Genomic DNA, 27,904 nt, shown 5'->3' with positions numbered 1-27,904 from the left:
TCTGTGAGAAAATGCACTAGAGTTACAGTTAAAACACAGTCGAGAGTAGAGACACAAATAAGACCGGGAGTGGCTTTAAGAAGTTTATTTAAAACGAGGGACGCCTGAAGTTAGTTTTGTACCTCTATGACAACACACGGGAGCTCACTGGCCCTCTCCGCTGCCCCTTCTGGAACAGGAGACTTGCCCCACGACCCCCAACCCAAAGAGCCGGCCTGAGGTCCTTCCCATGAGCAGCAACTGTGGCTAATCTGGTTCAACTCTCCCCACACAGCACCTGTAAAACAGGATTTCCAAGGACTACTTTCTTCCCCAAGGGATCCAAAAAGAGATGAGCTGAAAGAGGAAGACTATTCTTTCTCCTGATGCAGAAGCAAGAAACTAAACCAACACAAAATCCAACCCAGGGGCGGCCATGTCCTCCCAGGCCACAGCCGCGTTCAGGTAACTCTCCTCTCTCATCCCGGAAGAAAAGAAAGAGAAAACAGGGCTGGTCTTTAAGAGCTGTAATTTCTCCAGGTGGAACGAAGTATTTTTAAACGGACCAGAGCCAGAACTGGGCTGAGAGCGCCTGACTACTGAAAGGGCTTCTTTCCTAAATGGGACCTTTGATGTTTATCAAGGCTTGAGCTCCAGCTGAAACTCTTCCCGCAGCGGGAACACTTGTAAGGTTTCTCTCCTGTGTGAACTCTCTGATGTCGATTAAAGTTGGATCTCTGAATAAAACTTTTCTCACAGATGGGACATTTATAGGGTTTCTCTCCCGTGTGGATCTTCTCGTGGTGACGCAACCCCGAGAAGTCGCTAAAGCCTTTGCCACAGTAATCGCATTTACAAGGCTTCTCTCCCGTGTGGATCCTCTCATGCTTCACAAAGTCAGAACTCCGCAGAAAGGCTTTCTTGCAGGTGGGGCACTGAAAGTATGTCTCTCCGGTGTGAGTCCTTTGGTGAAAAACCAGCTGAGAATTCCTATAAAAGGTTTTCCCGCACTCCCTGCAGGTGGGGAGTTTCTGGGCCATGGGGGCTCTCGGCTGCCCTCTCGGAGAGGCCTCCCTCCTCTCCTCCAGCCACGGCAGGGAAAGTTCTTCTGGATGGGGATTAGCCGGATGCGGTTTCCCAGAATTCCTTCCGTGGGGCGAGAGCTGGCCGACTGGCCCCTCCCCCTGCAAGTGTTCCAGAGCCCCGGGGAGACTGTCCCCTTCTCCAAAGCATCTCGGTTCATCCTCACTGAAGAGGCCACCCAAGGAAGCCTGCGAAGGTGCCTCTCCTGACGCTTGACAGGAGACATCGGAGGCCTCCTGGCCTCGACAATTTTCCAAATTCACGTTCTCTTTGTCGTTCTCCTGCCTGTCTCCTGGAAGAAGAAAGAAGATCTGAAATCGTTCCATCAATGGGATGCCCTGTTTTCTAACCGGTATGTCAGCAAAAGGGTTGTCGTGAAACACTAACGCTTCTTGTCAAGAGGGCATCAGGGAGTGAGGAAGGATGCTATCATCCAGCCCGAGTGCCTAGCACTCACTGCTGGGGTCCAGGCTAAGAGATCCGGCACTAGAGCCGAGGAGAATGTCTGACTGTGGAGGGGGCACACAGGGGGCCCTGCCCCCGTAAATAAGCAGCATGCATTTCTTGAGATTTTCTTTTTAAGTCATCTCCACACCCAGCATGGGGCTCGAACCTACAACTCCGAGATCAAGAGTCGCAAGCTCCACGGATGGAGCCAGCCAGGCACCCAGAGCGGCCTGCATTTCTTAAGGCCCGGGGAAACCAAGTGTATTACAGCAGTGTGTTCTTCTGAAAAAGGATTCGTTTTTACCTGGTTCTACAGAAAACATGAGTCTAATCACTAATAAAAATTTGGAGAGAAAAACAGAAGAAAACCAGACTAACCTCAATCATACCACCCACAGGGAACAATGGTGATTATACATTTCCTCCCTGTGTCTGTTTGATCCATGCATGTCTACAGTTTATATACATGGTTATGTATGTACGCATGTGCTATTTTTTCTTTTTTTACATAACTGACATCATATCGTATACACCATTCCATACCTGGCTTTGTGGCACTTAAATTGTAAACAGCACTATTTACCAATTTCACATGGATTCTCCTATTCACAAGTCACCTAAAACTTCATGAAATGCATTAATGTGTCACCTTACTGTGTGGCTTTAATGCACAGTGAGGGTACAGCACAGACATGGGTCCCTCAGCCTGTGCCTCAATGCAGCACTCACCTGTGTTTCACTAACTCAGATTACGTTAAAACATTGTGTTTCTCGGGGCACCTGGGTGGCTCAGTAGATTAAGTGTCTCAGGGTTTTGCATTCGAGCCCCACATGGGGCTCTGCGCTCAGCGGGGAGTCTGCTTCTCTCTTTCACTCTCCCTGCATGCACGCACTCTCTCTCCCTCAAATAAATAAAAAACTTTTTAAAAAATAGCCTGTTTTCCTCCTAAATTAAGTTTTTGGTTATTACCACTAAACGATACATAGCATAAAGGCCTTTATTTTGGTGGAAGAATTTGTTCCCAACTTTTGAAAAATTACTTTCCTCCTGCAGATCTAAGGAAGCTACGTACCTTTCCTTTCCTGTATTAGTGTCTTCAAATTATCTGCGAGAGAACCAGGAATCTGCCAACAACTTAGATCTGAGTTGCTAATTCACAGAGTCTTAGAACACATTCCTCTCAAATGACAAAGGTACTTTTCCTCTTGTCTTTAAAGAAGTCTCTGTAAATACCACTTTAAAGCAGAACAACAGTCCATCGCGGAGTCGTCACCATAAACACCTAAGACAAAGCACAGGACTTCCTGAAGGAACCCTCCTACTGTGGAAATGGAGGCTGTCTGTTGGCGGTTTCTGCTGCAGTCTTTCTCCGTCCACACTTCTGACCACTTCCGGTTCCTTGAAGTCTAAGTACCATGTCTGCAGGCACGAACGCTCCTCCTGAGGTTCCTGACACTGACTGGCCACTCCATCTCCAGAAGGACTATGACCCCCTGCCAGGAGCAGCTGCGCTAAGTGAAGGAGAGCATTCAGTACTTAAATACTGGCGATTTCTAAGATACTGGCCACTGAGAGCAGTCAAAAGAAATAAGGTGTTTGTTATAAATTTTAATTCCTTAGTTAATAAAGGATGAATTTTTTCATATTTGTGAGCTATTTTTCACAAGACTGATGCCCATTTTTATTGAGAAAGTCTTTTTTTTTTCTTATTAACCTGCATGAACTCTCTCTATATTAAGAAAAATAATCATTAATCCGTCATGTTAATGAACAATGTTTTTCACCAATTTAGTTACCTTAGTTTTCTTTGGGGTTATTTATGCATATGGATAAGTTGTGGCGTGGTTTTATTTTTCAATATATTCAACTCTTATCACTTTTCCTTAACTGTTTTCTTCCGTAGCTTTTATACTGATAAAATCTTCGCCGCTCCAGATGTGAGACAAACAGTCACCCATATCCTTCCTTACTATTATTTTCACATTTTATATCTTTTTCTCCAAATCTAAACCAACTGATGAAAAATCCCTGCCCCCATGAACCTGTGCTCCCTCTTCCTCCACCACACGCTAAATCCCCACACAGACCAGTGTCCCTTCCGAGGCTCCCTTTTCTGTTCCATCAGTCTGGGAGGCAATTTTTATATAACCCCTCATTTTGATGACTTCACCTTTCTAAAATGATGGATTCTTTCTTTTTCCTTTTTTTTTTTTTTTTTTTTGGAAGTGGGTTCCACGCCCAATGTGGAGCTCAAACTCCTGGCCCCGAGGTGGGGTCACACGCTCCACCGCTGAGCCAGCCAGATGAAACTGACAGACTCTTAATATTTAGAGACCTAATGCTGATGCAACATTCTTCTTCCAAGACTCTTGCGTATTCTTGCAGCATTCTCCCAGATAACGACTGGAGATTCATTTTCCCAAGGAACTTTGTTTGGGAGAGGGGGGTAAATCCCTTGGGATTTTGACAGGCGGCGAGAACAGGGCTTCCTGAGGTTTACTCCCCTGCTGGCCTGCTTTAGGAGCTATTCCCCCATATGGTCAAATAAACAGCACACATGTTCTCTCCTGAGACTTCTGCCCCCTCGGTGTGAGTCCAGATCTGGTAGAATGGCTAACTGTTTTGTCTTTTAGACGGGGCAGCCCTCTCTGGTCCTGTCACTTGTTCCCACACTAATCCGGGACCCATCCCTGAACCCCTGCACCTCTGGCACCGACTTTCCACAGGGCTCCCCAAGCACTCCTTCCAGGCCAGCCTGCACGTGCTACCTCCCTGGCCTCTCTTCCCACGTAGCCTCTCTTTCAGGAACTGACAATGGCATTTCTTTGCCCTTTTATGTAATGCAGGCTAGTTTTATAGATGCTCCGCAGTCTCTTTTAAGGTAAGATCTAATGGGACCATGTCAGCAGGTGGGTTGAAGGAGGAGGGGAAAAAAAAAAGTGGAGAAATGCAAGCTATAAATCACAAATATATCATCATGTATATGACTATGTATCACAAATAAAATCCCCGTGCCAGGGAGCATTTGGGAAATCTCTGTCCCTTCCATTCAACTTCGCTGTGAATCTGAAATGCTCCGGAAAATAAAATCTATGAAAACAAAAATCCAGGGCACCTGGGTGGCTCAGTCGGTTAAGCCTCTGCCTTTGGCTCAGGTCATGATCCAGGGTCCTAGATTCAAGCCCCGCACAGGGCTCCCTGCTCAGCAGGGGAGCCTGCTTTTCCCTCTGCCTCTGTCTCCCTGTCTCTCATGAATAAATTTTTAAAAATCTTTAAAAAGAAAAAATATGTCAAAAATCCTACTGCAACAACCTCTAAAGCAGTGTTTTCAAACTCTTCTTGTCTTCCAACCACAGTAAGAATTATGAGATAAGAGAAAAAAATAAGAGATACTGAGATACAAAACGCACACCCATATTTGGAACAAAAATTTCCTGAAATGCTACCTACCCTAACATTTGATATTTTCTGTCTGCATCCTGATATTTTCTACTCAGTCTTATCATTGCAATTTTTAAATGCTAGTTGCAACCTAGAAGATGATTTTATACTATGCTGATGGGTCCTTAAAAGCAGTCTGAAAAATACTGCTCCAGAGGAATCCCTGTGAAATGGTCTTATGATAAATATATCAGAATTAAAATTGTATGTTTCATTTGATGCTTGCTGTCTCTGTAGTACATTAGCAAAGGAAAATAATTAATTCAATCCCACGGAGGAGAAAGAATGACTTGTCATATAATTGGCATCCCTCGTGCTTTTCTTCCTGCACAGTTCTGGGATCTCTCGTCTGTGGAGAAGGGTGTTGGTGGGGGTGCGTGGGTATGCATGACAGGTAGGTGTCAGCAACTGCACTGTTTGAAACAGACTGCGGCAAACAAAGGGTGATGGCTCCATTACAACAGAACAAGGTCGTGTATCTCTTCCTCTCTAGTCTTTTTTTTTTTCTTTTAATAAATCTTTTTTTATAAACTTTTTATAAATCTAGTCGATTTATAAAAAGTGCTTGTCGTTGCTGCTGTTTAGTGAAAGTTAGGTGCTTGGCGATTAGTTAAACATGCTTTTCTGTTCTATCTTAATTAGCATTCATTCTGCTAGAACCAGAAGAAAGAAAGAGAAGAAAAACAAAGGAGTCAGGAAGAGACTGCTCTTATGTCACCTTTTTGCAATGGGAATTCGACTCCTATCTGTATCGGTCTCCATCTGTCCTAATCTTATCCTCGGTGAGAAAGCAAGCTGTCAAGGCACACAAGACGGAAGGCAGCAGGTCCACGTGTGGTCTCTGCTCCATGCTCACATATATACGCATCAACAGCCCCATACCAGAAACGAGGAGACCCAACCTCAGCACTCACACCGGGCTGACCGGATCACGGCTAGTTACAGACAAGCTCGTAGACATTCGGTCCTAGTACCTCCCCTTCCACTTCCGATTTACTGACAGATCAGAAATGAGAGATCACTTACCAGTGCAGGGGGTTCTTGGGATCTTCTCGCTGACATGGAGGTGCAGCCCTGCCAGCTCTTCCCCATACTCAGTTGAAATAGTCAGATCAGACTTGGAATTGGAAACGCCTGGCACACAGAGAGATAACAGGAAGCCTAGATGAAAGGGAAGAACTGAGGACCAAGCTGTGTCCTTCAAAGGTACAACCTGACCATGAAAGGGAAGCACGAAGGATCTGGAAACCACTCAAAAAACTTGTGTCAAGGGGCGCCTGGGTGGCTCAGTTGGTTAAGCATCTACCTTTGGCTCAGATCATGGTCTCGGGGTCCATATCAGGCTCCCTGCTCAATGGGAAGTCTGTTTCTCCCCAGCCCCCTGCTCATGCTCTCTCTCCCTCTCCCCATCTCAAGTAAATAAATAAAATCTTTAAAAAAAAAAAAAAAAAAAAGGGAGAAAGAAATAAAGATCTTAGAAGGCTGTTGGGAGCTTCTAAGACACCAGTAACTCACAACATGACTGAGATATACGGTGAAGGTCACAAAAAAGAAGAGTGTGGACAGGTGACCAGCAGGCCTTCCACACCACCTGGCAGGTGCCAGGCTCGTGACTGGGCCCCGCCAATGGCTGGTGGGACAGTGCGGTGTAGGGGCACAGAGCGTGGACTGTCAGCCATGCTGAGTTCTGTCATAACTCAGCACTCGCAAGCTACGTTAACAGTGAGCATGTGGCTTGATCTGACACTCAGCCATGGTCATCTCAACATGGCGAGACCATCACCTATCTCATAGATTTCGGGAGTTACTACATGGAATGCAGCCGTGACAGTTCCGAGCAGACGGAATCCTTTCAGTACAAGGAAACTCTCACTAAACTTCTGTCTCCAGGGGCGCCTGGGTGGCTCAGCTGGTTAAGCAACTGCGTTTGGCTCCAGGTAATGATCCTGGTCAGTCCCGGGATCGAGTCCCAAGTCAGGCTCTCTGCTCGGCAGAGAGTCTGCTTCTCTCTCTGACCACTCACTCTCCTGTCATGCTCTCTCTCATTCTCTCTCTCTCAAATAAATAAATAAGATTAATTAAAAAAAAAAAAGATAAAGCGCTATCTCCAGTTCCCAGATGTACCCCTCATGCCCTCCCCTCCCCAGGGAACGTGAAGTGAAGCAGTTGTCTCTAAGGAGACACGGGAAATGTCTCACGCCTCCTCCCGTCAGACTAGCACATGCCCTCACCTCCGGACACCATCTTTCCATAGGTCTCAAGCATGAGATCCCAGTACTGCTCCTTCTGCGAAGAATCCAAGTGCCTCCACTGCTCCTAGAAAGCACACAATGCCGTGACTTCACTGCAGGTCTGTGAACCAGCCTTCCCCACCTCGAGGAAAACAGGACCGTGCCCTAGCAGCCCATCCGAAGAGCTAAGGATGGCGGGAGGTGGCTCATTGAAGAGGCCAAGGGCAAAAAAACCTACAGTCTCCGCGTCACTATTTCTTGCCCTGGTTAGAAAACAAGTTTTAAGGTTCTGGATTATTTTTTCCAGTTGCACACATTTAAGACTAAAGGGCATAGAGAGAAGGCACAGGCCTTTTCTACACTGTCCTTTAGTTTTTTCTTTTGACTCAGTGCTTATAGTAGAGGTCTTTGAATGGTAAGAACCTAAGAGTCCCAACATTTCATTAAAATCTGGACATTCAAGAGGAAAAAGAAATTAAAAGGGAACGTGTTGGAAATGCAAGAGCAAATCAGCAAAATGGTGGCAAAAGCCCATGAGGACGTCAACTGCGTTGTCTCCAGGACACAGATCAGTGGATTCCAGGCAGAGAGACGGACACTGCCTCCGTGCACGCTTGGAAACCCCCCAACGGTTCTGAGTTTAAGTCTAACATTAGACCAGTTTTTCCTCCCACTTAGTGGAAAATCGATGGGTTCTTGATGAGAACAAGATGCGCCCCTATTATCCCCAAAGCATGTCCTTCTTTGCCTAGGAAACTGGAGAGCAGGGGCTCAAAACTGGGAACTCTGCCTAACTGGGGTCTCCTGTGAATTCAAATTCCAATCTTGCCCCCAAGGAGCTGACTGTTAGAGACTTGGTCTGTACAGAGGTGGGATTCATGAAAGGCACAGCCCTTGGAGTCAGACACAGGGGCCTCCTGTGTGAGCCTAAGTCACATAAGCTTTGCGTCTCCATCCTTACTTGATTAGAGCATGAAACACGAAAGCTAACAAGTAAGGCATCACTTGTTTTCACAGCATGTTGTAGTCTTCATTCACAGCATTCAGCTGTTTGTCGAATGCTTTGTGTGTGTACACACACACACACACGCACGCACAAGTCTCTAAGACCTGCCCCTCCTAGCGCATGAGCTACATGAGCTCCTGTGCTTTCTCCATCCCCACGACAATGCCCAGGGCAGAGAGGGCACTCCATGTATGTTGTCCGGGAGAAACAAAGCCCTTGGCAAATAACTCCTCAGGAAGTGATACATTTATTACCGTTATTATCTTACACATGGTCTATGGGATACTTGGTCTCCCAGACTGTCCACCAAGGGTTTGAGAATTAAGGGGTCCTGTACGCTTTCAGGAACCTCAAAGCCGATAGCCATCCATTATTATCACAAACTGCTAGCTACGGGGGGCAAAAATGAGGAGGACGAATAAGAAAATGAGATCCTCCTACGAACAGGTATACTCAGGGAAGCCATTCTCAGTCTTAAATCAAGTCTTGCCCCACAGCACACAAAAGGGAAGCGAAGACCTGAAAAAGAACGAAGATACCAAAAGTCTGCAATGAGCAGATACTAAGCGAAAATTTTAAAAAGCAAAAGTTGGATTATTTTTTTTTTCTTTTTATAAGATAAAAATGTGAAAAGTGGGGGCTCCTGGGTGGCTCAGTTGGTTAAGTGTCCAACTCTTGATTTCAGCTCAGGTCACCATCTCGGGGTCTGAGATCGGGCCTGTGTGGGGCTCTGCTAAGATTCTTTCCCTTGTGTTCCTCCCCTTGCTCATACTCTAGCTTTCTCTAATATAAATAAAATCTTTTTTTTTTTTAAGTGCAAAGTGACTAATTTATTTTGCCATATACTTAAGGATTAACTATAACCACATTTTTCTAAAGATTTTATTTATTTATTTTTCAGAGAGAGAGAGAGAGCACAAGCAGGGAGTGCAGCAGGCAGAGGGAGAAGTAGGTTCCCTGCTGAGCAGAGAGCCCAATGCGGGACTCGATCCCAGGATTCCGAAATCATGACCTGAGCCAAAGGCAGCGGCTTAACAGACTGAGCCATCCAGGTGTCGCTATAACCACATTTTTAATTTGTATTTTAATAATAATAATATAAAGGAATTCATAGAGTTGTGAGCTTATTTTCTCGATCTGTGAGTGAAGCTACCTTAACAGCCTGCTGAAAAGAGCCAGCTTGAGCAAATAACCAGTTTGCTGAATATAGGACCCTTCGACCTTCCCTATCAGAAGACACTGACCCTTGCTCTGGTGGCCACAGAGAGAGTAACGGGGCCACCAAGCACAGGCGAGACTGCTCGGCTGCCCAGCCTGCTGGACACATGGCCGGTTCTATGGTCACCAAAATGGGAGCCCCCAAGGAGAGTACAAGTCAACAGAGAGTGCAGCCCCCAAAATCCCCAAGAGCCACAATCAGTTCATTCAAAATTCAGAAAACATGCTTCAGGAGGGCTCTAAACACCGTATCTCCACATGAAGCCACACACTCACTCAAGGAACTGCCAGGAAGCTGGGGGTGCATGAAGCAAGCCCTGACTCCAAAAGACAAGACACAGCTGCACCCGTCTTACCTTCTTCCTCATTTTTATAAACAGAGAAAATACAAAATCTCAATTCCTACTCCAGAAGGACAGAACGGTGGACTCTGATAAAAAAGTAATCTTTCTGTGTGGAGACAGCACCACCTTGTGGGCCCAGGAGACACTGCACAATGGACTAGCGCAGAGTTCCACACACAGGACTCCTTTCCAGAAGCCGGAAAACACAGGACTGAACCTGTGTGAGGCTCTAACTCAGTCACGGTGCCTAACAACGAAGGACCACTGTGCAGGCAGGCTACCTCATTATTCTGGCATTACTCACGAATCTCCCAACCTGTAAAAAACAGCAGAGGGAATGATTACATCTATTTTAGTATCTCCCTCCCTTCACAAAGCATCCATTAAATATCAAGGTCCTTCCGATGCAAATGGCTTTTGTTAGGAGTTTGTTAGAAGTTAGAGGTTGGAGCAGGGATGCTGGAATTGGACAAAAGTGACTTTTGTTTGGGCTGAGTGGCTATCAGTTATCTGCAATGTAGGGAAATACACACACACACACATACACACACAGTGTTGCTGAACATTTTTAGTCTTTTGATTTGAGCTATCCAAACCAAGTCATGGTTCGTGTTGTTACCTTATGTACCGTTAATGCTTAACTCTACGGGTTCAAGTATGTTAAGAAATTGTTACAGACCTTTCACACAGATACTCTGTACTTACTACAGAGGCAACAATAATCCTCCATGTCTCCTTGAAATGTCTCACAGAATACCCAAATCGTTGTCAATAGGAAACCTCCTGCCTAAAAATTTGCTTTCTAGGTCTCTGGAAAGTAGGAAGACAAGTATCCCTGAGTCACTAAAACTGTGTGAAGCAGATCTTCTGGTTTCTGTATCTCCAAGCCTGGGAAAGCTGAGGCTCACACCTGGCCTGAGCATCACACCAAGCTCCACCTACTGGCTTCCCTACCTTGACCTTCGCTCCAAGTACCCCAAAGGCAAATCCAAGAAGGGTTCCCCCATGGTCTGAAACAATGCTTTGATCAAGATGTACAGGTTCCAGAAAAACCTTATTTTTAATCAAACCAACTTTTCTGAGTTGTTAATTTAACTACGTGTTCAAAATAAACCTGTTCCCAAACGTGCTCACAGCCAAGATGGAGTAACAGAGGCCGGATTTACTTTCCCACAGCAACAACTGAAAAGAGGACACAGTGTGTGACACAATGGTTCACAGGCATCATATGCCAGGCAGAACAGAGAAGAGATCCCTGAAAGTGAGGAAACGAATGAGGGGAGGGAGCCCTGCATTAGCCAAACTTGCTGCCTGGAGAGAGCAGCCCAGGAAGCAGAGGTGGGGGGGCCAGGTAGAGGCAGACAGCCTCCTCCACCTTGAGCTGGCAGAAGGAGCTCAGAATTTGGGGTGGTGAGGGCAGTTATAGTTACCAAGACAAAAGACCAGAGTGGGGAGCTGAAAAGAGAGAGAGCTCCAGAGATGCATACAAAGTTCCCCATAAGTCTGGGAAAGATCCCCCGAAAGAAGGAGAGGAAACAGAGCTTGGATGGTGCTGGAAACAGTTATTTTCTACCAGCCAGAGTGGAAATCTTGTACATCAGGCAGCATCAGGAAGAATATATGAAAAGGTATTGCTGGTAGTGGGAAAAGTATAAGCCCAGACTAAAGACTTCTCTGGTGCCGTAACACAAATTACGTCCAAGTAACTCAACCACATGCCAGAGCAAAATTCAACAACATTTAGAGGAATGTCAAAACACCCAGCACCCAGCAAGGTAAAATTCACAATGTCCGACATCCAGTCAAAGGTTGCTGGGCACACAAAGGAGCAGGAAAACACCTCAAAATGAGATCAATCGATCCATCAGAAGTGACTCAGAAATGACACAGATGATAGAGTAGTAGACAAGGACATTGACACAGATGGCAGAGCCACATCCTACATGTTCAGGGCGGTGTAGGAAAGACCCAGCATGTTAAGTACAGACATGAAAAATATAATGAAGCCCCAATTCAAACTTCTAGAGATGAAAACTAAACGGGATGGAATTAACAGTGGATTAGACTTTGTGGAAGAGAGGATTGGTGAACCTGAAGACATATAAACAGAAACTATCCAAAATAATACAGTTTTGTTTTTTTTTTATTTACATGACAGACAGAGATCTCAAGTAGGCAGAGTGGCAAGCAGAGAAAGAGAGGAAAGCAGGCTCCCTCCTGAGCAGAGAGCCCAATATGGGGCCCGATCCCAGCACCCCAGGATCATGACCTGAGCCAAAGGCAGAGGCTTAACCCACTGAGCCACCCTGGCGCCCCAAAACAGATTTTTTTTTTTAAAGAGAGAAGATCATCAGTAAGCTCTGGGACAACTCAAGAGATCTAACATATGTCACATTGTCATTCTATACACCCCATAGGTGTTATTCTCAAAGTCTACAAAGAAGTGGAGAAGGAAGGGAGACACAAAACAGTTGAAGAAATACTGGCCAAAATTCTTCCAAACTTCTTGTAAACTATAAGTCCACAGATCCAAGATTTCCAAAGAATCCCAACTATAAGAGACATGAAGAAAATGACTCTCAGGTCCATCATAGTCCAACTGTTAAAAACCACTGAGAAAATATTAAAAGAAGAAAACTTACACGCAAAACAACAAAGGGAAGAGTCCAGATGGCATGATTCCATTTTACATACAATTCTAGAAAATGCCAACCAATGTATGGTGACAGAAAGCAGCTCAGTGGTGGCCTCGGGATCTCAGGACTGGGGGAGTGTGTGGAACAGGAGGGACGGATCGCAAAAGGGCAAAAGGAAACCTTTGGGCATAACAAGTCTGTTTATCATCCTGACTACGGTCATGGTTTCACACATGTGTGTACATGTCAAAAACTTACCAAACTATACACTTGAAGTAACTGCAGTTTGCTGTTTGTCAATTACACCTCCGTAAAGCTGGGGGAGGCCACCTGTCCCACATTAAACAGAAGCATTCAAAATCTCAGACTGACTCCTATGGGCAAGGCCTAGACCAGGATATGAAGCAGAGCCTTTTCTCAGCATAACCCAAGGAATAGGAAAAGGGAGAAACAAGAGGGCCACTTCTTCCAGGACCCAGATTCCATTATCAGGATAATTGCTAAACATTCTGCCTCGAGGGAAATGCTGAGACTTAGGTTTCATTCCATGGGTATCGTTCTTGTTGTCCTTCCCCTCTGCTTCTGAGAACATGTCCCCTTTCCACCCTCCTGACTGCTGACACCCTCAAGCCCGGCTCTGGGGTGAGAGAGGCAGGGAAGCCAGCTCACCGGGGGTGCTGCTTGGAGAAAGGAGGCTCCGAAGTCCTGGTCTCTGACGAGCCTTTCCTCTGGTGGGGCGGGACATGGGGCAGCAGTCATTGCTGAAGGGAGGAACAGAAAGTTTGGAGATCAGAGGTCATTTCAATCTGCTCCCCGCAGGGCATGGATTAAAAACTGTCAAAAATGAGAACTAATGCATGTCCCACCATCCATGATGTCAAGATTCATGTTTACCTCCCTAAAAACTCCAACTCCCCAAGCCTTGCAAGCAGCCTCACCTGTATTTTCCCCTTCCTTCCTTCCCCTTTCCTCAGAACCAACATTCACATGGTCTGGCCCAGTCACAAAGGAGATTCACAGACTGAATCTCCAAATCAGAGTGATTCAGTAGATCCACCCTGTTCCAAACTTTCCAGAGATACCCTCATCTGAGCAGCCTCTCATTTTCAACTCACTCTGAGGCCCACTAACCACAATCCCCAAAACTCCCCAAGAAAGCATCACACACCACCACGAGTAACTGAACTGCTTCTCACCTAATTCTTGTTCCATGTCAGACTCCTCTTTCACGGTCTGGCTTGGAGGCTCCAGAGGCCTGCAGGGTGAGTCCTGAAGCCCCAGCTCCTGAGGCCCCATTTCAAGATGGCGCTCCACTTCCCCCACCTGGCAGCTTGCAGATTCCATCTTCTCTGACAAGATTTCCTGTCCTAGAACCTGGATGCTGATCTAGAGACCACATATTACTAATTACCAAAAGATCTAGACTGAGGGGTTCTCAGAAAGAAACAAAGAAACTCTAGAAACATAGAAACAAAGCTAAAGCTCTATAACAGATAATAAGGCAAGTCATTTGGGACATGGAGTAGGGGAAGAGAAAACCAACTTCTCTGTCTAGACCAGTAGGAACCTGTGAGGAAACCACCCTGAGAGGGACCAAGAGCTGAGGCCTGAATTGGGCCTGGGAGACCCTGAACGTGCTAGTAGTGATGTGTTTCTACTGGATAGTCTCCACCAATTAAAACTCAGGTATCCTTTGAACAACTTCTCAAACACTTTTGTATAAAGATGGAATGGGACAAGAGACTTTATCTTCTATTTTTAAGGATGAGAAAGTGTTCATTCAGAGTCTTGGAATTAGGGGAGCTATGGGGATATACTGACGTGGTATAGTAAGAAATATGTATTTCGTCTTTGTCCCAGGTTCCTGGCAGAGTTCCTAAAACTCTTTGAACTGCTGAAACAACAGGAGTGATAGGAGCAACCTTTTTATTCATCATGAGCCCCTTTCAACCATTCCTGAGTTTATGCTAAGAAGGTGACACTCAGTGGGCCCCCAGACAGCCTCGGGATGGAGGCTGGTCACCATAGGAACCAACCAGGTGACCAGAGGACTGAACCCACAGCCCCAACCCTCTGCCCCTGAGAAAGAGAGACAGGCTGGAGATGTTCAATCAACAACGGCTAATGATTATCATGCCTAAGTAATGAAAGCTCCCCCAAATCCCCTGAACGATGGGTTCAGGGAGCTCCTGAGCTGGCCACACAGAAGGGCTGGGAGGATGGCCCAGAGACGCCAGGGAAACCTCCTCCTCAGAGACATGCTGGGGAGTTAACAAACCCGAGGAGGGGGCGGTGGGAACCTCCACACCTACAGGCCATCAGTCTCAATACAGCTGGCCTGGCTGACTCGAGCTTGGTGTCTGAAGTGGGAGCAGGCTGGTGAGACCAACCCTTATCCCACTGGGTCTGCCCACCCGCGAGTATCAGTGTCAGATCTAACCGAACCATAAGACACCTCGCTGGCATCGGCGAACTGGAGAACTGGAGAACTGGTGCAGAAAACCACCCCCACGGCTGAGGGTCAGAAACAGGACAACACACCCGGTAGGGGTCCCAGAGAAGCCCCGTGCGTCCCTGGCAGCTTCAACCCTCTGCTTACCCACTGCCACAGTCTCTGCGGGTCTCCCTTCAAGCTCTCCACAAGGGTCACCACCTCCTCCCCGCTGCCGGGGCGCTGTTTCCGCACCCACATCTGGATCTCCCCAGGCAGGATGGTCAGGAACTGCTCCAACATGAGGATCTCTAGGATCTGCTCCTTCGTGTGAACCTCTGGCCGGAGCCACTGGAAACAGAGCTTCCGCAGCTGTCTCAGTGTCTCGTGGGGCCCAGACATCACCTGGTAACGGAACTGCCTGAAGAGCTGGCGAGCGGTCTCGGGGTTAGAGAGCTCCCCTCGAGGGCCAGCAGCTGGTCCAGAGAACGGGGCATCCTCGGCCTTCGCCAGGGGTGGCGGCGGGACCAGGGCCTGCCCCAGCTCCACAGGCATCCTCTGGCTTGGCAAGACCTCTGAGATGAAGTGTCTTCCGGGCGGAGCTGTCGCCGGGACGACAGGGTCTTCACTGAGGCTCTCAAAGGGTCGCTAGAGAGGGAGTGAGAGCCAGGGCTGGGCAGGAGAGGGATATATGATCGGTGAGAAAGAAGGCACATGCCCCACCAAGCAAATATTAATACTCTCTAACCTGGCATCACCAGCCTGAGCATTTGACAACATTCCCTCCCAGTCTTCAAACGTGCAAACCAGGCAGAAAAACGAAATGCACCATGTGAGGTTTCCAAGCCAACGGCTCTTCTGCACCCTTCCTTATCTGCATAGGTACGTCTGCAGACTACAAAGTAAAGCTAAATGAAGACATCTAAGCCCTAGAAATAAAGGCTAATGTTGAAATAATCTGATGCTTCTGTAATAAATAGGAAGATGAAGAAAACAAAGTGATTTTTCCCCCAAAAGATGCAATGAAATTTCTAGGTGATCTCTTTTGAGTGCCACATGGAAAACCAGACTATTTGGGAATTTAGGAAAACCTGTCAGAGCTGAAATTTTCAAACCTGGGCTTAAAGGAGACATAGAACAAACAATGACTACCTCAAAAACATTCCTTTGGCCTTGAACTAAGTGAGCACTCCTTTATGGCGACTGGTATAAAAATGTAGAAGACAGTAACTAAGACAGGGAAGAGAGAAATATTAAATGACACAGTTAGTATTCGGAAATGTTTAAAGAATCACGTGTTATTTCAAGTTAACTTTCTTGCATAAGATCCTAATGTTGGCTCATTGGGTCAGTCCTGGAATGTTATTAAAGAGCTACGGGTCATCATTTCTCCATAACACTAACCACAACAATAAAAACAAAATGAACATGCAAACACACCCAATCACTTCATCTGTCTGGCCTAATCAGAGATCAGCATAACACTCCAGCTTTTTAAAAGTTGCTTTCTGGGGCCTGGGGGGATGGGGTAACTGGGTGACGTGATGTAAGGAGCACTGGGTATTACATACAACTGAGGAATCACTAAACTCTACCTCTAAATCTAATAATACACTAGATGTTCATTAGCTGAAATTAAATTTTAAAAAATAATAAAAAGAAAAAATAAAAACTGCTTTTTCCGGGGCACCTGGGTGGCTCTCTGGTTTAGCATCCGACTCCTGGTTTCAGCTCAAGTCATGATCTCAGGGTCACAAGATCGAGCCCAGCATCAGGCTCTATGCTCAGCATGGAATCTGCTTGGGATTCTCTCTCCTTCTCCCTCTGTTCTCCATCCCTGACTCGCTCCCACACACTCTCTCTAAAATAAATAAATACATGGTAAATAAATAAATAAAGTTGCTGTTCCCTCTCTATGCGAGGTTTATGAGAGAGCTATTGCTACAGGGTTAGGACCAAAAGAAATTCAAAATGCCAGGCAGTGATGAGAGGTATCAGTTTTGACCACTGAGAATGGACAGACCTCACTAATACCCAAAGCATCTTGAGATACCAGAAAGGTGGCATGTTAGGAGTACATACCATATCCTAGAATAAGACCTACTCTAAACCTGCCCTAGTAGAGCCTAAAGCCAAGCCTCAAAATAGAGGAACTATTGGAAACCAATAGTGGAAACCCAGTCTTAAGCAACCATCAACTAAACAGAGGCTGCAGGCCTCAGAATCCACTGTGGGCTTTCCAGAGATCTGTCCTAACAAGATATGAAACCAAGCTAATTCGGGGCGTGTGGGTGGATCAGTCAGTTGGGTGTCTGCCTTCAGTTCAGGTCATGACCCTGGGGTTCCGGGATCGGGTCCCACATCCGGCTCCCTGCTCAGTGGAAAGCTTGCTTCTCCCTCTCCCTCTGCTGCTCCCCCTGCTTATACACTCTTCCTCTCTCTGTGCCAAATAAATAAATAAAATCTTAAAAACAAAAAAAACAAGCTAATTCGAGTCAAAGGTGATCAGTGAGTAGCTCAACTGCCTGCTAGAACAAAACTCAATACTCAATACTCCTCAAAGGAAGGTCACAGAACCCTTAGCATCTACAATGTGCCACCCACAATATCAAGATGTAACCCAAAATTATAGGACATTTAAAAACATGAAAAGAGCACCTGGGTGACTCAGTTCGTTAAGCAACTGCCTTCAGTTCAGGTCCTGATCCCAGGGTTCTGGAATCAAGACCCACATCGGGCTCTCCCTGCTCTACAGGGAGCCAGCTTCTCCCTCTCCCTCTGCCTGCCACTCCCCCTACTCATGCGCATGCTCCCTCTCTGTCAAATAAATAAAATTTTTTTTAAGAAAAGGGAAAATATGAAAGAGAAGCCAACCCAAAGATGGTCCAAGGACTACAAGAAAAATGTAGTCATAATGAGAGAAGAGATAGGGACTTTGAACAGAGAAATAGAAATTACAAAAAGAACCAAATGCAAATTCTAGAAAAAGAACCATCAACCTGGATTTCCAGACCGAGTAAAAACATCTTTCAAAAATCAGAATTAAAATAAAGACATCCGCTTTCAGAATGTGTTCAAAATTGGGGCATCTGGGTGGCTCAGTTAAGCATCAGACTCTTGATCTCAGGTCAAGGACTTGAGTTCCAGCCCTGTGCTGGACCGCATGCTGGGTGTGGAGTCTACTCTTTAAAAAAAAAGTGTTCAGGGGCACCTGGGTGGCTCAATGGGCTAAGCTTCTGCCTTTGGCTCAGGCCATGATCTTGGGGTCCTGAGATCGAGCCCCGCATCGGGCTCTCTGCTCAGCGGGGAGCCTGCTTCCCCCTCTCTCTCTGCCCGCCTCTCTGCCTACTTATGATCTTCAAACTTAAGCAACCATCAACTAAACAGAGACTGCTATACACAGTACATATAAACCAGTAGTTACCACAAATCAAAAACCTGTAATAGATACACAAAAGATAGAGAGTCAGGAATCCAAGCAAACACTAAAGAAAGCTATCAAACCAAAAGGGAAGAGAGCAAGAGAACTACAAAATAAGAAAATAACAAAAGAGCAACAAATATATAACTATCAACTATGCCTTCAAATGGTGTAAATGTTCCAATCAAAAGACATAAAGAGGGGCACCTGGGTGGCTCAGTGGGTTAAGCCTCTGCCTTCGGCTGGGGTCATGATCTCAGAGTCCTGGGATAGAGCCCCACATGGGGCTCTCTGCTCAGCAGGGAGCCTGCTTCCCCCTCTGTCTCTGCCTGCCTCTCTGCCTACTAGTGATCTCTCTCTCTGTCAAATAAATAAATAAAATCTTAAAAAAAAAAAAAAAAAAAAAGGACATAAAGAAACTGAATGAAGAAAAATTTAATGGGGCACCTGGGTGGCTCAGTGGTTAAGTGTCTGCCTTCGGCTCCGGTCATGATCCCAGAGTCCTGGGATCCTTGCTCTATGGGAGGCCTGCTTCTCCTGCTCCCACTCCCCCTGCTTGTGTTCCCTCCCTTGCTGTCTCTCTCTGTGTCAAATAAATAAATAAAATCTTTAAAAAAAAAAAAAAAAGACTTACCAATATGCTGCCTCTAAGAGGTCACTTCAGACCTAAAGACACAGACTGAAAGTGAAAGGATGAAAAAACATATACCATGCAAATAGAGTGAAGAGAAAAAAAAAAAAAAAAAGGCAGGGTACGGCACCTGGGTGTCTCAGTAAGCTAAGTATCTGCCTTCAGTTCGGGTTACAATCCCAGGGTCCTGGGATCAAATTCTGCTTCCGGCTCCCTGCCCAGCAGAGAGTCTGTTTCTCCCTGAATAGAAAAATGTAGTCATAATGAGAGAAGAGATAGGGACTTTGTACAGAGAAATAGAAATTACAAAAAGAACCAAATGCAAATTCTAGAAAAAGAACCATCAACCTGGATTTCCAGACCGAGTAAAAACATCTTTCAAAAATCAGAATTAGGGGCACCTGGGTGGCTCAGTGGGTTAAGCCGCTGCCTTCAGCTCAGGTCATGATCTCAGGGTCCTGGGATCGAGTCCCGCATCGGGCTCTCTGCTCAGCTGGGAGCCTGCTTCTCTCTCTCTCTCTCTCTCTCTCTCTCTCTCTCTCTGCCTGCCTCTCTGCCTACTTGTGATCTCTGTCAAATAAATAAATAAAATTTTTAAAAAAAAATCAGAATTAAAATAAAGACATCCATGCCCCTTCCTGCTGATCGTGCTTGCACGTGCACGTGTGTGCTCTAATAAATAAAATCTTAAAAAAAAAAAAAGCCAGGGTAGCAATAATTATATAAGATAAAATAGACTTTAAAACAAAGACTATAACAAAAAGACAGAGAGGGCATTATATAATGATAAAGGGATCAATACAAGAAGAGGACGTAACAACTGTAAATATTCATATGCCCAACACAGAAGATAAATACATAAAGCAAATATTAACAGATATAAAGGAAGAAACTGACAATCATGCCACAATAATAAGGGACTTTAACACCCTATTTACATCAATGGAGACATCATCCAGAAAATCAACAAAGAAACTGGCTTTGAACAACATACTAGACCAGACAGAACTAAGAGATTAATATACAGAACATTCCAGAATATTCCATTCAGAAACAGCAGGATACATTCTTTTCAAGAGTACTTGGAACATTCTCCAGGGCATATCACATGTTAGGCCACAAAACAAGTCTCAATAAATTAAAAAAACTGTTATCATATCCTGCATCTTCTCCAACCACAACAGTATTAAGCTAGAAATCAATTACAAGAAAAAAATCCAGAGTTGCCTGGGTGGCTCAGTCATTAAGCATCTGCCTTCACTCAGTAGGGAGTTTATTGGAGATTATCTCCCTCTGTCCCTCCTCCCACTAGCACTTGTGCATGCTCTCTGTAAAATAAATAAATATTTTTTAAAAATTGATAAACCTCTAGTCAGATTCATAAACAAGAAAGGGGGGGCTCAAATAGGTAAAATTAGAAATGAAAGGAAAAAAGTAACAACTGAATTCACAGAAACACAAAAGATTACTGAAGAATATTATGAAACAGTATATACCAACAAACTGGACAACGCAGAAATAAAATGGATAAATTCTACAAACATACAACCTTCCAAAACTAATTCAGAACTAGAAAATTTGAATGAACCAGTTATTAGTAATGAAAATGAATTAGTAATCAAAACACTCCCAACAAACAAAAGTTCACGACAAAATGGCTTCACAGGCAAATTCTAGCAAACATTAAAGTAGAGTTGAGGGGCGCCTGGGTGGCTCAGTGGGTTAAAGCCTCTGCCTTCGGCTCAGGTCATGATCCCAGGGTCCTGGGATAGAGCCCCACATCTGGCTCTCTGCTCTGCAGGGAGCCTGCTTCCTCCTCTCTCTCTGCCTTGCCTCTCTGCCTACTTGTCATCTCTGTCAAATAAATAAATAAATAAATAAAATCTTTTTTTTTTAAAAAGTAGAGTTGATAACTATTCTTCTCAAACTATTCCAAGGGTCCTGGGATGGAGTCCCACATTGGGCTCTCTGCTCAGCAGGGAGCCTGCTTCCTTCCACACACCCCCCCTTGTGATCTCTGTCAAATAAATAAATAAAATCTTAAAAAAAAAAAAAAAAGCATTCAAACTGGTAAAGAAGAAGTAAAACTGTCACTACCTGCAGATGACATGATGATATACATAAAAAGCCCTAAAGTCTCCATCAAAAAACTATCAGAACTGAAAAATGAATTCAGTAAAGTTGCGGGCTACAAAATTAACATACAAAAAAACGCTGTGTTTTCATACACTAATAAAGAAATAGCAAAAAGAGAAATTAAGAAAACAATCCCATTTACAACTGCACGTTAAAAAAAAAATAGCTAGGAATAACTTTAACCAAGGAGGTGAAAGACTTACACTCTGGAAACTATAAAAGACAGGGGTGCCTGGGTGGCTCAGCGGGTTAAGCCTCTGCCTTCAGCTCAGGTCGTGATCTCAGGGTCCTGGGATCGAGCCCCGCATCAGGCTCTCTGCTCAGCAAGCAGCCTGCCTCCCCGCCCCCCTGCCTGCCTCTCCCTAGTTGTGATCTATGTCTGTCAAATAAATAAATAAAATCTTAAAAAAAAAAAAAAAAACACTGTAAGACATTATTGAAAGAAACTGAAGACAACACAAGAAATGGAAAGATACAGCACACTCATGAACTGAAAGAATTAGTATGTTTAAGAAGCCCAGACTACACAAAGCAACCTACAGATTCAATGCAATCCCTATCAATATACCAATAGTATTTTCCACAGAACTAAAATAATCCTAGGGGCGCCTGGATGGCTCAGTGGGTAAAGCCACTGCCTTCGGCTCAGGTCATGATCTCAGGGTCCTGGGATCGAGTCCCGCATCGGGCTCTCTGCTCAGTGGGGAGCCTGCTTCCTCCCCTCTCTCTCTGCCTGCCTCTCTGCCTACTTGTGATCTCTCTCTGTCAAATAAATAAATAAAATCTTTTTAAAAAAAATAGATAAATAAAAAATAAAATAATCCTAAAATTTGTATGGAACCACAAAAGACAATAGCCAAAGCAGTCTTGAGAAAGAGCAAAGCTAGAGGTATCTCTGCTCCAGGATTTCAAGATAAACTACAAAGCTATGGCAATTAAGATAGTACCGTATTGGCATAAAAACAGACACATGTATCAACAGAACAGGATAGAGAGCCTAGAAATAAACCCACATCCATATGGTCAATTAATCTACAACAAAAGAGGTAAGAATATACAATGGGGAAAAGCGTCTTTTCAATATATGGTGCTGAGAAAACTGGACAGTTACATACAAAAGAAGGAAACTGGACCACATTTTTTTTATGATCTTATTTATCTGACAGAGAGAGAGAGCATGAGCAGGAGAGAGGGGCAGAAAGGGAGAGAGAGAGAAACAGACTCCCTGCTTATGCAGGGCTCCATCCCAGGACCCTGGGATCACGACCAGAGCCAAAGGCAGATGCTTAACCGACTGAGCCACCCAGGCACCCAAAACCGGACCACTTTCTTAGAATATAGATTGAAAACAGATTAAAGACCTAAAAGTGAGACCCGAAACCATAAGACTCCTAAATGAAAACACAGGCAGTAAAATCTTGGGGCACTGCCCTTAGCAACGTATTTATAGGTATGTCTTCTCAGGCAAGGGAAACAAAACCAAAAATAAGCCACTGGGACTACCCCAAAAGAAAAAGCTTTTGCACAGCAAAGGAAACCACCCACAAAACAAAAAGGCAACTTAGTGAATGGAAAAAGAAATGCATAAGTGATATAACCAATAAGGGATTACTATCCAAATATACAAAGAACTTCTACAACTCAACACCAAAAAAACAATTCAATTAAAAAAATGGTCAGAAAACCTGAAGAGAAAATTTTCCAAAGACCTACAGATGGCCAAGAGATACAGAAGATATGCTCAACATTATTAATCACCAGGAAAACGCAAATCAAAACCACAATGATACCTCACAATGGTTAATATAAAAAAAACACAAGAAATAACAAGTGTTGGCAAGGATGTAGAGAGAAGGGCACCCTTGTGCACTGCTGGGGGAATGTAAAATGGCGCAACCATTGTGGAAAACAGAAAAAATTAAGAAGTAGAAATACTGGGGCACCTGGACGGCTTAGTCAGTTAAGTCTGCCTTCGGCTCAGGTCACAATTCCAGGGTCCTGGGATGAAGCCCTGTGTCAGGCTCCCTGCCCAGCAAGGAGTCTGCTTCTCCCTCTACTCCTTCCCCTGGCTTCTAATCTCTTGTGCGCTCTCTCTCTCTCTCTCTCTCTCTTGCTTGCTCTCTCTCAAATCAATAAATAAAAATTTTTTTAATTAAAATTTAAAATTTAAAAAAAAATTTTTAAAGTAGTAGAAATACCATATGAGCCAGTAACTTCACTACTGGTATTTATACAAAGAAAACAAAAACACTAATTCGAAAAGATAAATGCACCCCTATGTTTACTGCAGCATTTACAACAGCCAAGATATGGAAGCAAACCAAGTGTCCATTGATAGATGAATGGATAAAGATACTGTGTACATATACGATGAAATATTACTCGGGCATAGAAAAGAATGAAATATTAACCTTTTCTGACAACATGGATGGGCCCAGAGGACACTGGGATAAGTGAAGTAAGTCTGACAGAAAAAGAAAAATACCTTATGATTTCACTTATTTGTAGAATATTTAAAAAAAAAAAAAAAAAGAATAAACAAATAAATAAATGTTTGCCAGAGGGGAGGGGGGGTGAGGGTTATGAGCAAAATAAATAAAGGGGATTAAGAGATACAAACTTTCAGTTATAACAACTTATACAGTATATACAATCAAATCACAGAGGAAAAACACACCACAGAGAATATAAATAATGTTATAACAATGTATGGTGAAGACAGTTATTGTACTGAACATGGAGTAATGTACAGAATTGTCCAATCAGTATGTTGTAAACCTGGAACTAATAGAACTTTGTATGTTAACTCCATTTTAATTTTTAAAAAATACTTTTTCAGAAAAATAAGCTAGGAGAATTTTTCAGCAGTGATTTTTTAATAAATATTTTATTTATTCATTTGAAAAAGAGATAGCGAGCATGAGGGTAGGGGGTGCATATGGGGAGAAGGAGAAGTAGGCCCCCCACTGAGCAGGGAGCCCAACTTGGGGCTCGATCCCAGGATCCCAAGATCATGACCTGAGCTGAAGGCCGGCGCTTCACTGAGTGAGCCACTCAGGCACCCCTCAACAGTGATTTGTACTATAAGAAATGTTAAAGGACACCTTTCCAGTTGAAGGGAAACACAGATCTACAGAAAGATATGAAGATCTCCAAAAACGGTAAATATATAAATTTATATATATATATATATTTATATATATGGTGTATAAATATAAAAATACTATGCTTTCACTTTTAACTTCCTTAAAAGGCAACTCACTATTAAAATCAAAAATAACAACAGCATGTACATAGAACATAAGTAGAAGTAAAAGATATGAAAACAGCACAAAGGAGTAAATGGTAACAATCAGGTAATTACACTTATGAGTTGTTAAATGAGGAAGGAATAGGAAGTGGGAAGTGATACCTAAATGTCAGGTGACAAACTGGACGTGTAAAGGTGTTAAATAAGAGGCAGGAATGAGAAATGTAAATTGTTTAGGATAAAGTGGTATAAATATTAAACTCTAATATGTTAAACTCTGATAAAGATATATACTGGTAGCTGTAAAACTATTATACGAAGTGCAGCTTAAAAAACCAATAAAGGAATCCTTAAAAAAACTATCTCGGAATACAGTAAGATCAAGAGAATAAAACCCAGAAAGATCAACAGGAAAAAAAGAGAGTATGGTCCACTAACACACAACCGTATCGGTAATCACATTAAATGTAAATGGACTAAACATCTGAATTATAAGATTACCAGATTTAGAAAAGTAAGACCTAACCAGAGTGCCTACAATAGAGATATTTAATACATAAAGACACAAAAGTTTGGAAATAAAACAATGGGGGAAAAGACATCCTATGCAAACAGCAAGCATACAAAAGCTGGTATGGTTATATTAGTATCTGACCAAGAGACTTCAAGAAATAAAGAAAAAGAAGAACATATCATTATGATGAGTCCAATCATTTAGAACCCAAAACCCAATATGTATATGCACCTAATATCAAGTCTAAAGGGACAAATCCTCATAGCTGATAGAAAGCAAAGACCAAAAAAAAAAAAAAAACAAAACAAAACAAAACAAAAACAAAAACAAAAAACAAAAAACAACAACAAAAAAAGAACAGAAAACAAAACAGTAAGGCTACAGAAAATCTGAGCATTATAAATCAACGCAATCTAATGGCCATTCAGACTTGACAACTGCAGAATACACATTCGAGTTCAAGTTCATATGAAACATTCACCACATGCATAAAGAAGAAAAGACTGGAATCTCAATTGCACCATAGTGCAATAAAATTAGAAACCAGTAACAGAGATACTTAGAAAATGCCAACATACAGAAATTATTAACTAATATAACCTATGGCCAAAGGAAAAAATCACAATGGACATTAAAATGTTTTCTTTTCTTTTTTAAAGATTTTTATTTATTTATTCGACACAGCAGAAGAGAGAGAAGGCACACAAACAAGGAGAGCAATAGGGGGATATGAAAAGGGAGAGGCTGCCCATCCCCTGCCCACCCTACCTACCACCAGCAAGAAGCCAGACTTGGAGCTCCAACCCCCGATCCCAGGATCCTGACCTGAGCAGATGGCAGACACTTAACTGACTGAACCACCCAGGCACCCTGAAAATTAAAATGTTTTCATATTGAATGATAGTGAAAACAGTATCAAAATGTATAGGTAACCGCTAAAGCTCTAGAGAAAAAAACGTAGTTTTGAATATGTTAAAATACTAAATAAGGGGCACGTGGGTGGTTCAGTCAGTCAAGTGTCCCACTCTTGATCTCAGGTTTGTGAATTCAGGCCCCGCATCCCTGGGCATGGAGTTTACTTAAAAAATAAATAAATAAATAAATAAATGGGGTGCCTGGGTGGCAAACTTGATTGGGCAGCCTACTCTTGGTTTCCGCTCAGGTCAAGATCTTGGGGTCCTGGGATCAAGCCCTGCTTCTGGCTCCAACCACTCAGTGTGGGGTCTTCTTGGGCTTTCTTTCCCTTCCTTTCCCTCCCACTCATGCTCTAAGATAAATAAATAAAAATCTAACAAATAAACACATAAAAATTAAATAAATACTGGATAAATATACAAGCATCCTTCATTACCTAAAGCTATTTGGCTCCCGAGTTTCAAATAACAAGTAGAAAGATTTCAGATGACAAGAGACTGATGGGTGGACTCATTCAAATTTATTTGCTTCCTGAATGAAGATAGCAGTACAGGTAACATTTAGGGGAAATTATAAATCTTATAAAATATTTAAATCTGATTTTAGCAATTATATCCTAAAAAAATGCTAAGAAAAAATGCCTCAATTATTCTAGATTAAATTATAGAGGGTAGTTTCTATTCCAATGACTTCATGAGTATCTGCTCCTGTTACAAAAAATGTTTCAAGCAATCCCACATGTATAGTTGTTATGCAACCTGTAACAAATCAGCCTGAACTTAAAATGTACCCTTAGGTAAGTATGCTTACCATACCTATGCATACAAGTAGCCCTTTGCTGTGTACCCCATACTAACAAACACTCTTTGCTGAAGCAAACTTCAGTCAAGTCAAGGGAGTCCTCTTTTTGACAAGGCCTGGCCTTTCAGGTCTGTCCTTGACCCTTTTAGTCCCGTTTTAGCAAGAACCTCGCTGAGTCCTGTGTAGAGGGAAAGTCCCTCATCTCCGATAGCTGGTCAAATTCTCCATCAATCATGGTGTCTGATCGGCCCCCACACCTGAACAAATTCCCTATCACCAGCCCTGACTTCTGCAAAACTCCAGGCAAGTCGATGTCAGCCACAGTTCCCTTTGCCCCGGATGCTTCCTCTTAGTCATTTTCCATCCGCGGACCCCTCGCTCCCGCCCCCGCACCGGGGCTCCTTGGCTGTTTAATTCTCCATTCCTCCTTGCTGCACGGTGCAGCCCGGTAGCTCTCTGTCCTGCAAACCCGCATTGCAGCAGCCCGCCTGAACAAACGCTGCCTCGCCGTCTTTAACGAGCATACGAGTAATTTTTCCCCCAACACTATGTATCAGCTCCTTATCAGGCCCCGTTCCTGCCATTTCTAATCCTCGCAAACCCCCTGCAAGGCAAGTATCAGAGTTGACTGATTAGGAACCTCGGGAGGCTCACAAGGGGCGGCCGACTTGGAACCCACGAAGCTCCAGGCCTTGCCTGTCTTTTGGGGAGGAGAGCTGCCAACGCTGGGGGACTTGGGGCTGGGGGGCGGGTTTGGGGGCTTTCACAAACGCCCTGAGGCTGGAGGGCTACTGGAATGTGGCATCCCGGAGGCCGAGGCAGCGCTCCCCACCCAGGTATCCTCCACTCTCGCTGCCCAGCGCCCAAAGCAACCCAGAGAGGCAGGCTCCGGGCATCAGCCCACGCGGGGCCCCTCTCTTCCAGCCTCCGGGGAAGGCAGAGGAAACGGCCCGGTTTCGGTGCGGGTCCAGGGGCGCGGCCGAGGAGTCCGGCGCTTACAGCCCGCTCGCGGCAGCGGAGTCTCCACTACCCCACAGCCCCTCGGCCCCGCCACCCCTGCCCCGCACCCGCCGCGTCCCTGAGCCCTCCGAGACCATCAGGCGCGCGTCCGCCGGCGCAGCCGCCGCTCCCGGAGGCCCCACCGAGCCCAGCGCCGAGATAGGAGGCGCCAGGCCCCAACCCGGGTGGCCGCTGCCAGGCCCGCCCAGCCCGCGCGCGCTCACCTCGGCCCGCGACGCCGACTCCAGGCGCACTTCCGGGAGGCGGGCGACTGCGCGCGCCGCCGGCGCCGGCGCTGACGCGAAGGGGCGTGGCCTATGCTGGGGCGCGGGCTCCCATTGGCCGCCCGAGTCGCCCCGCCTCTCCTGCGTCCTCGGCTCCCAGGCCGCTCCCAGTCGCCCTCTGCGGCGCTTGGGTCAT

General features: G+C 44.6%; 1 protein-coding gene across 3 annotated transcripts; it reads right to left on the bottom strand.

The window, feature by feature from the left end:
- Nucleotides 1–70: 70 nt before the first annotated feature.
- Nucleotides 71–27,810, bottom strand: ZNF18 (zinc finger protein 18). Of its 3 annotated transcripts, none has more exons than XM_059150228.1 (7): nt 27,709–27,810; nt 14,986–15,489; nt 13,583–13,772; nt 13,056–13,147; nt 7,183–7,267; nt 5,978–6,085; nt 71–1,354 (listed from the first exon to the last, which is right to left on the bottom strand). In XM_059150228.1, the coding sequence occupies exons 2-7, from the start codon at nt 15,370–15,372 to the stop codon at nt 576–578; spliced, it is 1,641 nt and encodes a 546-aa protein (XP_059006211.1). In that variant the 5' UTR covers nt 15,373–15,489; nt 27,709–27,810; the 3' UTR covers nt 71–575. The 3 variants fall into 3 exon arrangements, with proteins under 3 accessions (XP_059006211.1, XP_059006214.1, XP_059006213.1); XM_059150231.1 differs by lacking the exon at nt 27,709–27,810 and adding an exon at nt 27,580–27,684; XM_059150230.1 differs by lacking the exon at nt 27,709–27,810 and adding an exon at nt 15,970–16,054.
- Between the last annotated feature and the right edge of the window lie 94 nt (nt 27,811–27,904).

The sequence above is a fragment of the Mustela lutreola genome, chromosome 15 (assembly GCF_030435805.1).
Source record: "Mustela lutreola isolate mMusLut2 chromosome 15, mMusLut2.pri, whole genome shotgun sequence".
Lineage (NCBI taxonomy): Eukaryota > Metazoa > Chordata > Mammalia > Carnivora > Mustelidae > Mustela > Mustela lutreola.
The sequence above is the reverse complement of the archived record's forward strand: the minus strand, read 5'-3'. Positions and strand labels throughout refer to the sequence as shown.

Coding starts and splice junctions, on each gene's coding strand:
- ZNF18 (XM_059150228.1), bottom strand. CDS start 15,372: ATGCCTGTGGAGCTGGGGCAGGCCCTGGTCCCGCCGCCACCCCTGGCG. Junction 7,268..13,055: donor TTCTCCAAGCAGCACCCCCG/GTGAGCTGGCTT, acceptor TGTGCTTTCTAG/GAGCAGTGGAGGCACTTGGA. Junction 6,086..7,182: donor TGGAAAGATGGTGTCCGGAG/GTGAGGGCATGT, acceptor TCTGTGTGCCAG/GCGTTTCCAATTCCAAGTCT.